At 40.3% G+C, this 11,184-nt stretch overlaps 1 protein-coding gene across 1 annotated transcript; it reads left to right on the top strand.

Annotated features, from left to right (window-relative positions):
* Positions 1–717: 717 nt before the first annotated feature.
* On the top strand, positions 718–10,628 carry LOC308295231 (serine protease inhibitor A3M-like). The gene is made up of 7 exons (XM_080738242.1): positions 718–865; positions 2,870–3,026; positions 4,029–4,598; positions 6,325–6,395; positions 6,673–6,866; positions 7,239–7,407; positions 8,788–10,628. Exons 2-7 carry the CDS (start codon positions 2,876–2,878, stop codon positions 8,971–8,973), a joined length of 1,341 nt encoding a protein of 446 aa, XP_080594368.1. The 5' UTR covers positions 718–865; positions 2,870–2,875; the 3' UTR covers positions 8,974–10,628.
* Positions 10,629–11,184: the final 556 nt, after the last annotated feature.

The raw sequence follows: 11,184 nt of genomic DNA, 5'->3' as shown, positions 1-11,184 counted from the left end.
ATGCCCTCTATATAGGCTTACATGGCTGTCTGACACTGTAGGTTCCTGTATCATTGTCAGCCATTGTGCCCTGCTTGATAGCTTAACAGTAATAATCACTACACAGAATAAATAAGGACACATTGACAAATAAACAGGTCAATGTTCCGTGCTTGGCTCATCATCTTTAGCAGGAGGTCAACAACATGTGATGTCTGTAAACGGACATATGTGTGCCAATACTTTTACTTCTACTCCATTACATCTTAGAGGCAAATAGCCTATACTTTGACTCCACTACATTTATCTGAACACTTATAGTTACTTTGTAGATTTGGATTATTATTACAATTAAATCACCATGCTGTATATACATTATATTTCGGCCATTTGAAAATAGGCGATCTTCGCATTGTGAGCTTGTAGATATTTTCAAAATATGTTTTATACATTGAACACTTGTGAAATGGGACATTCTGCATAAGGAGTACTTTCTATACTTGTGGTACATTTTGATGCCAATACTTTTGTACCTTTACTCTAGTACATTTTTAATGAACCCGTAAGGGTCCGTTTGGTTCCATTTGTACACTCTAAAGAGCTACAAGCCTGTTGTGGTTCCTCAGGGATATTTGGTCCGGAGCAAAACATTTATATTGACAGAAATGTCTTCCACAAGCCAACATGGCGATGACCCCTGCTCATCATTTTTAGCTTGGTTATCTGCCTGAAGCTGAGAGGCAGTCTTCTCAGTGAGTGAGTGGGGGGAGTCTATGGTCTGGAGCCAGGCTAGTGGAGGTAATCAGTTGTTAAAAGGATAGGTCTCCCCTTCCTGTGTCTATCTCTCAACAGTCTGTGGTGACTGAGGTGTCTCCACAATAGGAACGTGAGTAATGTACTGCTGTACTTCTCCTCATATGAACTCTTTAGACTAATGTATAATTTGTCTCATATCACAGTGTTGTTTGCTGTAAATAATTGACTTTAACTTATGTAGGTGATTTTCTTTGGTTAAAATATATGTTAAAAAGGCTCTATATTTCTGATAATACTCATGTACTGTAGTGTTTTTTATTTTAGTAACAGGAGTGTCCATGTCCTTCGAGCTCTTATTTAAACAGAAAGTGCATTTTCAGGTCAGGAGAACTCAGTCAGATTACAGAATAAACAAGTGAAATTGGCAGTGAAGACACAAAGATATGAGCTGACAAAATTGGAACTGATAAGCTGATGATAAATGTACTCTCTCCTTGATTGAATGGAATTTTGTCACCTATGTGATCATTTATTTTCTGTGTATTATAGAGGTTGTGTTCAGTAACCCCTGTTACTGAACACTCTAACAGTAGCTCTAAATCAATTATAGATTTGTTTTAACCAAAGCATATCACTTACCCTACCTTTTTAAATCACATTTACTTGAACATTTGTTATTTTGTCATTCAAATCAGCTATTACCATTTAATTTAAATTGGTTACTTTGTCATTGTATGGTATGTGTGACCCTGTCATAAAGTGAAGTACTGTATACCGGTACATTATACACTTCATGTACTTCACTTTATGGCAGGGTCACACATGCCATAATGCCATTATATAATATAATGAAGAAGTATAAAGCATCATTTACTTACTACTACATCAGTTTTGTGATACTTGGTTATTGAGGTCCGAATAGCATTGATGTTGGAATCTTATACAATTTATAGATAGATAGATAGATAGATAGATAGATAGATACCTTTATTATCCCAAGGGGGAAATTCAGTTGTCCAGTTGTAGCACAGCAGTATACAGTTACAGAGAAGTAAGAAAAAGTAGGAAAAAAACAAGAGCAGTACAGTACCAATAAAGAGAAGGTGCATCAATAGAGGGGGCGAATAATATATAAGTATATAAGTGTCTTACAAAAAGAGACCGTAGCAGTCAATGCTAGTTAGTGCAACAAGTATCTCACTGTCATTGTTAAACAAAGCAAAATACTCAGAAACTACCAACACAACCTAATAGTGCAATGTCAAAATTCGGTGCGAAAAAAAAAAAAAAAACAGCTCAGATAAGAAGAAACTAGGAAGCGTGTCACCGCAAGACGCACATGAGCACTCTTCCTGGAAGGTCCTTAGGGGTAACTTCTGAATTAGAGAATGCTAAACAGCTTCTGTCCATTTAAATTGTCCCATTAAAGATAAATCTAATCTACCATATTGGAAACATTTTGTATTTGCAGTCATTCTTCTCCATATTTGATTTGGGAATGAACAACAACACATTCATGGTAGTTCCAGAGAGAGAAGCGCTAGATCAGGGTTTTTCCAAAGTTGCTGCCGTGGCACCCTAGAGTGCCGTGATGCAAGAATAGCCTCAGAATACTTTGATAATATCTGGAATGTATCTTCAGTTTAACCACTTAGACCCTCTAGATGTATTACCTGCACTGTACTTGGTGGTGTCTTTTTCAATCTACACCAAATGTCTTCGCCAAAAATAACTTATCTACAAGCTCACAACGTGTCACGTTACGACACATTGTGAGCTTGTAGATCAGCTATTCTTGGCAAATGTTCCCACCAGGATAGGGATACTGGGGTTCAGGTGGTTAAACGTCAAGTATAACGTTATTTTCAATCTTGGAAACAGATATTATCTCATGTTTTTCCTTTCTGTATTTTAGGGGTGAAGTATTTACATATTTATGTTGTGTTAATATGACTTAAATTTAAGGTACTGTTAAAGTAACAATGTAATGCAGGGGTGCCATGGATAAAAACATTATTTCCTGTGGTTCCCTGAGCCCGAAATGTCTGAAAACCTCTGTGCCAGATTGATAGGATTGTTTAGTTAACAGTGAGTGAACTATTGACTGATGGAACCTTTTGAACCTTTGCTTCAGGTCACCATGATGCAAGGAGCCGTGGGGGTGTTGATTCTATCAGCGCTGCTGTGTCTGGGACTGGGTTCAGGTCATCACCATAGAGGACACGATTATAATCTCCGTCCTAGACCTACACCAAAAGCAACAGCCAAGAAAGTTAATGCAGGACATGAAGGTAACAGAGCTGACCAGGATTGGATTTGGCCATTGGCAATATGTTTTATCAATGCATCTGGTCAGACTATTACTATATACTGTATATATTTACCAGTAAGACTCCCTAATCGGGAGATAAGTGACAGTCACGTCGCATGCACAAACTTTAGAAAGCAATCGTATCCAATCAGGAGGTAATATGGGAAATGGGACAGATCCATGATGATGACATGACTTTAGAGATAATGTGTACCGCTGTGCGTGATTTTAGGGCAAAATCTGTAGGAGCAGTGTTCAAAAATGTGTTTTTCAAACCTGACGGTCGCAACCATTAAGACACCTAAGGGCGAAAAGCCATGTCTTGGCCATCTGCCCAAAGGGATTTGGTTCCCCTGGCATCACAGGGATCTCCATATATGGCAATAAAAGGGAATTGGTTCCCATGACATCACAGTGATGTCAGAGCGTGAGAGTCAATCAACATAAAGGACAAGCGTTACCCATACAGACACAGACAAGATGTGTGTTTGATAACATCACAATTCAACAATTTGATGAAATGATTTACCTGTTATGTTAACCACAGTAAACCCTGGCGTACATACTTTGGTCAAATTTGCAAAAATAGATACAGCACAAGCTAAACTAAGTGTTTTGAGCTTGTAGATCAGCTATTTTAGCTATGGGGATTTTAAGCTGTGACATTTTGTAGTCAAACCTCCAAGCAGATTTATTATCAATATCTGTCCCTCGCTATTTTAACAGATCCGAGACAAAAATAACAACTAAAGTATAATTTTCCACTTTCCTTTCAACAAGAGAGAAAACAAATTAGTAAATTGTAAAAAAAGTAAAAAGATTCATGGGCGCTGGGGCCTTTTTTCCCCAAAAGTTCTCCTCTGCCTACAAAATGATGTTAGACTTAACAGCCCCATTTGCTGTACGAGGTAGAAGTAGCCTAAAAGGTTTAAGTGGTTAAGAAAATCTCCCCCCTCTGTTTTTTTTTTTCCCCTCCACATAGGCCTATCAAACGCATCACCTTCAGGTCGTGAAAGTAACAGTGCAGACGACCCGGCAAACAGCCTCTCCATGGTGACATCAGCAAACAGGGATTTCGCCTTCAACCTGTACAGGAAACTGGCTAACCAGACGGACAACCAGGGCAAGAACATCTTCTTCTCCCCCTCCAGTGTCAGCCTGGCCCTGGCAGCCTTGTCCGTAGGCGCCAAAGGCCAAACCCGCCAGCAGCTCTTCAGTGCTCTGGGCTTCAACAGCTCCCTGACCCAGACTGACGTAGACCAGGCCTTCCGTGGACTTCTGACCGCAGCCAGCAAGACGTCATCAGAAGACATCAGTGCAGGAGTTGCAATGTTTGTGGACAGAGGTTTCACGCCAAAGCAGAACTTCCTGGAGGTCGTCAAGGACTCCTACCTGGCATACTTCAAGAATGTGAACTTTCAACAAATCAATGCGAGCGTCACTACCATCAATAACTATGTGACGGAGCAGACCCACGGCAAGATAAACCAACTAGTGAAAACCGTGGATCCCAACACCCTCATGTATCTCATTAGTTACATTTACTACAAAGGTAAGATGTAATATCTGAGCTGTCATTAAATTCTTATGTTTTTAGAATCATTTTCATACATTCAGACAGAAATTACAGTAGTGTTATGCAAGGGATATCAATCAATGGTAAGCGGGTCATTAATGAAAAATAAACCCAGACAGGATGATTAATTAGACATTGACTTGATAGTGGAGGAGTCTAATCACCCTGCAGAGGTTTATTTGTCAATAATAACCTGTTCCCCATTGATTATCCTGCTTATTACACGGCTACTTTAAATAAATTAATCAATTGATCCAAAAGTAACAACAAAACAAAGGATTTCATTGCTTACAGTAATGAAAGTATTTAATTTCTACCACTTTTTCGAGTCACGTGTTCAAATACTGGATTCTGATTGGCTAAATTCCGGAGGTTATCAGAGGACAACTGCCGCAAAGTTGTGTGTCCGAGATCAATGCGCCTCAGTGTACATCCGGGGACTTCAGGAGGTCCTTTCCCCCAACCAACAAATGACGGTGGCAACGGTCCTATGTTTACTAACGTGCATGCTATAGTCGCCGATTTATTTGGATCCAATGCAATCCGCCAACTTTAAAGCCCCTTTTCTCTGAACCTATGCCTTTCTGGAAGCGAACAGCCTCTATTTACGGCCGGAACGGTACTTCTAACTGACGTTAGCTTAGCTGTAAGCTAGACGCATGGATTAGTATGGAGTTGGCGCCATCTGTTGGTGAGTAGAAGATGTTGTTTGTGGAACTATCTGCTGTCTCGCGGAAGTTTTATAGGCAATAATGATTGTAACTTAAGATCCTTGCAAGTTACAACTATGTGTTTTCTTTCATGTATACGGGAAAAAGTGGTAGAAAAGCTATTTACCACTCGGGGTCGGACATTATGCTCTCATAATGTCCTGAGTGATGGTGTTATCGGACTCGGCTGCGCCTCGTCCGATAACACCATCACTGCGGACATTATGAGAGCATAATGTCCTCTCACTCGGGGTAAATTGCTTACTTCTTTTCAGTTACTGCATTTGTCTCTTTCTCGCTTCAAATGTTTTCAATAACATTCTTGACAGCAATGTTTAGCTGTAAATGACATTGTGTTTGTTTACATGGCTGCCATGTTGGATACGGCAGAAAAGTAAGCAACACGATTGATGAGCCAGGTGCTCTGATTAATGACAGTGGACTGGTATTCATTGGTCATTATTGGAAAATAACACACCTCTGGATTCAGTCATTTAGCTTGAAATAAGTATACTAGTTATTATTAACCTAACCATGGGTAGGGTTAATCGCTAACAGTTAGAGAGATTAACAATTATTGATTCTCAACCTTTTTCAAGGACCCCAGTATGTCATACATTAGGCCACAGACCCCCATTTGATAACATTTGTTTAATCTCTGGAACTCCAATCTTACAGACCAATAAGGGTCATTTTGGACCCCTGGTGGCCCCCACACCCAACTTTGAGAAACTGCCTCCTAATTAGCCAGTAGCTATGCCCCTCCCAAAAAGCTGTTGTCCAATGCTAGCTTAGAATAACTTCCTGCTTGCCAAGGTTTGCCTTGGCAACAGCCTTAGCAAGCTGCCGGTTGCTAAGCTAGCATTGGACAAAAGCTTTTTCGGGAGGGGCATAGTTACTGGCTAATTAGTGTCATGGCTAGTCACCTTCCCTCATTGAAGTTATGTCTCAATTTTGTCATTCTTGTTTCTACATTGTGTTCTGTCAAACAGGAAAATGGCAGACTCGGTTTGACCCTGCACGCACCAAGAAGGAAATGTTTAATGTGGATGAGCAAAACCAGGTAACCCATTACACTTACTGTCTTACTGAATGGCTTTTTATTAGTTTAGTCTCAAAGATAACCATTAATTGTAACTCATACAATACAATACAATACAATACAATACAATACAATACAATACAGTATGTTACTATTGTTATGCATTAAATTGCTTGACATGCTGGCAATTTACTGGTATATTTAATGTGGGCGTCATGTGTGAACTCTCCTAAGTCGGGAACGTCATTGGACCCAAAAGCCTGCTCTTGTAATGATCCACATGGTGATGTTGTTGCAGGTTCCAGTCCAGATGATGAACGCAGAGGCCCGGTTCAATGTTTTCTATGACAACCAGACCTGGATCCTCCGTTTACCCTTCAACAACTCCTACTCCATGCTGCTGATGCTGCCTGACAGACGCATAGGTTTGGCTGAACTGGAGCAGCACATCTGCCCCACGCACTACGCCAAGTGGCTCCAAGGGCTGAAGAGGTTTGAAATTGCATTTGAAAAAGCATAGGCCTATTACCCTGTTGCAAAATTCTTTAAAAATGTCTTCAAAAATAGTCTGAATCTGCAAACTCACAATGTGGCCGTTATGAACTCGGACAATTATTATTATTATTTAATTACACAAACAATTGGAACTGTGTATACAAGGAAGCTGATAGATTGGTTCTATCTCCTGATTGGCTGACATTTTGTCACCTACCGTCTGAACATGTATTATTTGTTTATTAATGTGTTGGAGAGACTCCTGTTACTGAACAACTCTCTATAGCAATGATTACTATCGTGCTTTAACCTTTTAATAAAAACAAACCAAAACATATGACTTACCCAAGTGTTATGTTTCCTTTTCAGGGATCCACTAACCCTGCCAAAGTACAATTTATTCATTCCCAAGTTTTCCATCAACACTAAAATGAACCTGAAGGGTGTGCTGCGCCAGATGGGGATAACGGACATGTTTGGTGCTGAGGCCGATCTCAGTGGCGCTGTAGGCAGGAAGGGAACCATGCGTGTGTCTCAGGTAAGAGCTGTCACAGTGGATGAGTGTCTGACTCAGGGTTCCCACGGTCATGAAATTCCTGGAAATAGTTTGAAATTAGAAAAATACTTTTCCAGTACTGGAAACGTTTTGGAATTGATCAAGGGTCCTGAAAGGTCCTGGAAAAATAGCTATGCATTGTTCTTTGGTTATTGATTTTGTTAATACCTCTGAAATGACAAATTAAACATTGGCCAAATTGTCAAATATTAGAGGCAGAAATGGTGAAAATAGCAGATCTACATGCTCACAACGCCTCGCAACACGAGGCGTTGTGAGCATGTAGATCTTCTATTTTCATAATAAAACCGTGTTATACAAAAGTCCTCTACTCTTAGTGCTCGTCAGGGTGCCGGGGTCCCCAGTTCAAATATGATTATTTCGTGGGTCACGGCCAGGAAAGGTTGAGAACCACTGGCATACACTACCTGTCTTTGGGCATTGCGCATAGGAGTAAGCGACTCCTTATTGAGCTGAATTATTGTTATATAGTCCTGGAAATCGGGCTAAATATTCTGGAAAAGTTTTGGAAAAGTTTTGGAAATTAATTGGTAAAGATGTGTGGGAACCCTGCTGACTGTCACACAGTCCATCAGTCCATCCTGTTGTTGTGTTCTATTCTTGGATTACTGACTCATGTTTCACTCTGACACATTCACACATGGACCACTGGGATGTGCACTACACTACTAGCCTGCTTCCAGCCCATAGACCCGCCCACTCTCAGAGTGGACTTTTTCTCTGGTCTGGAGCTGAGTACATGAATCGTCCGTTCCCAACCAAAAATTGCGGCTGCTCCAATATCCAATCTGAGCAGCGGTTGAAAGATTCAAACGAAGTTCACACACACCAGGCAGGCGCGAGTGCTGATCTCACCAAGCTGTTAATGTTGATTCCATGTTTCTGGTCGCAGTTCTGTGTGGAAGCAGTCACTGGCACAGACAGAGACACACACAAACACACACACATGCCGCGACCTTGCGTCGCGATCACCGTACGTCGCGATCACCGTGCGTCGCGATCACTCGCGCCCGCTCGCACAAAAGTCCCTCCCCCAGAAATTGTTCAGAATAGGGCACAGTTTCAGACTAAAGCATGAGCTGAGTCTGAAATCAGGCTACTACACTACAGCACTGCTTCTCAAACATGTTCATGTCAGGGACCCCCTCAATTCACGATGTATTTGTCTCTGAACCCCCATTTGAAAAGGTTTTGTGCCAGAGACCCCTATAAGAAAGATAAAAAGGGCTTACACATGTTTAAACTGTTCCTCATTTTGCTGGGGACCCCCTGGAACGCCCCAAGAAAAAGAAGAATTGTGAGAATCACTGATCTAATCGTTGATTGTTTATTCGTGTGCAGGTTAAGCACCAGGCCACGCTGGACATAGATGAGACGGGGGCCACGGCCACTGCTGTCACCAACGTGGTCTTCGTGCTGAGAACTCACGTCCCTGACCTGAAGTTCAACCGTCCCTTCATGGTCCTCATCGCTGACCCCTCTGACAACATCCTGTTCCTGGGGAAGATCCTCAATCCTAACCTCTGATGAGACAAACTGTCTGTTCACATGCAAGCACAGCACATGTTGACTGATGTTCCTTTTGAAATGTAAAGTCAAATGCAGACAAGGGATAAAATAAAATAAACTAGGGGCCCTATTTTCATTCATGCCTTAACTCTTTTTTTTTACTATTTTGAAGGAAAATAAATTGGTTTTACTACTAGCTGATCTGCATCGACACGTTGTGAGCTTGTAGATCGTCTATTTTAAGTATTTTAAAATGTAAAGAAGTTTAGGCATAAGGGGTAATTAAGGCATGGATGAAAATAGTGCCCTTGGTGCCTATAATACAAATGTACAGGCAATAAGCATACCTTCATGAAAAATGTTTAGCTTTCCGGGCATTTCTTCTTCATTTGGAAGTGAGGGAGAAAGTAGGGGAGTGACACAGATCAAAGGTCGAGCTGCTCTGGGAATCTGACCATGGGATTCCCTGTCAGGCACAATAGAGCCTATCTGGCTAATAAATGGAGATTTCAAATTGTACAATATAAGGTATTTCCACCTCAGTAGATTAGGAAAGCAATCTAACATAACATGTTTGGGCATTTTCTTAATATTTTTCTTAGTATTATTCAGCATCATTTCTCGTAATTGCATACGATTTTACAGTTCAATTGGACCTCATTATTAATTACTCACAGAAGGTGTGTGTACCATATCAACTCTGTAGGGTGGAAATCTCATTATGTCCACAAGTGATGTCCTTTCAAGGATTCAAAAAAAAAAAAAAATGCAGATCCACAAGCTCAAAGCGTGTCGCTTCATGCTGTGTTTTGAGCTTGTGGATCTGCTACTTTTGATGCTTTTGTGGTATGATCACGTAGTAGGGCATTCATTTACACAAAAGCACGTTGAAACATGGACATAAGAGGTTTCTACCCGACAGCAACGATGTTACTACACATGTTAACCACAAATAATGAAAACAGCTGATATACAAGCTCACATGTTTTTAATGTTCCCCTATGACCTGCTCTAAACAGGGACAGCAGTGTTATAGAGCAGTAACACTGGAATAGAGGCAACTGACCTTGTTAAATGTTTGGACTGTCTAATTGGATATATTTAAAAAAAGAAATGTTTGAACATGGATGCATATCATTTCTTGTGTTTGTTCACCACAATCACCAGAGAGTAATGCTTATGTAATCATTTATACATTCGTAGTGGAGTTATGTGAAGAACAAAGTCTTACATGTTTTGCTGTTGTTTTAACTATGTAATGGTGAAGTTTTAATTTGATTGTGAAGTGTGAATGTTTAACTTTGGACCCCAGGAAAAGTATATATAGCCTTCACTGCTGTTAGGACTAATGGTAAGCCTTAATAAACAATGTGCCACAGTAAAAATCATTTTGGGGTTTATTTGCTATTTTATTTCATCCAAACGTCAAATGCCTCTATTGCTTCACTGTAGATTAAATAAAAAATCACATTAGTTTTGATTGATAGTGTGCAAATTCAATTCCTATTCCTTAGATACTGTACCTCAGTAAGGTTTGAGCTTAACTTTTTCACTTAATATTAACTCCTGATAGTTATGGATACAGACAGACATTTCTATATTGTAACCATTGGTGAAAAGGAAATATAAACTAGTTGTACTTAAACTTCTGAATTAAAGTGAATCAAATGGTTGTTCTTTGTTTCGATAGTTTTTTATTGACCAGATCCAGGTCCATGTAGGGTGGGGTGGAATAACAATTAACAAGTTACAATTACATTATTATTTGCATTGTTTACAATAGTCTTTACTGACTTGACTGACGTCAGTTTCAGAATACTGACTACCGAGTTGCACAAACAATACTGTAATTAAAATATACAGCATATAGGCTACCTTGATTCCACAGGTCTCTCATATAACAATAATACAGAGACAAAGACTGCACATATTAGGCCTACTGCAGCCTCTCAATATATGGCTTCTCCAGTGACTTCACATCTGATTGAGGAGCTCCCTCTTGTGTACACATGTGGCCATAGCAGGCTGCAGGTTCCTCCTTCAGAGGAAGACTTCAGTGTAACATAAAGACACCTTGTTGAAGGGCTATGCGTTGGCCTGTTCACAGGCGTCTATCCACTCACTGAAAACATCCACCGGCTCTGACAGGTGATGTATAGGAGCTTGGTAGGCCTCCATGCAAACACAGCATGTTATAATGCCCACACGTCTGGCATGTTTGCCTACACA

The sequence above is a fragment of the Nannobrachium achirus genome, assembly GCF_963921795.1.
Source record: "Nannobrachium achirus genome assembly, chromosome: 12".
Taxonomy (NCBI): domain Eukaryota; kingdom Metazoa; phylum Chordata; class Actinopteri; order Myctophiformes; family Myctophidae; genus Nannobrachium; species Nannobrachium achirus.
This window is presented reverse-complemented; position numbering and strand designations above follow the sequence as displayed.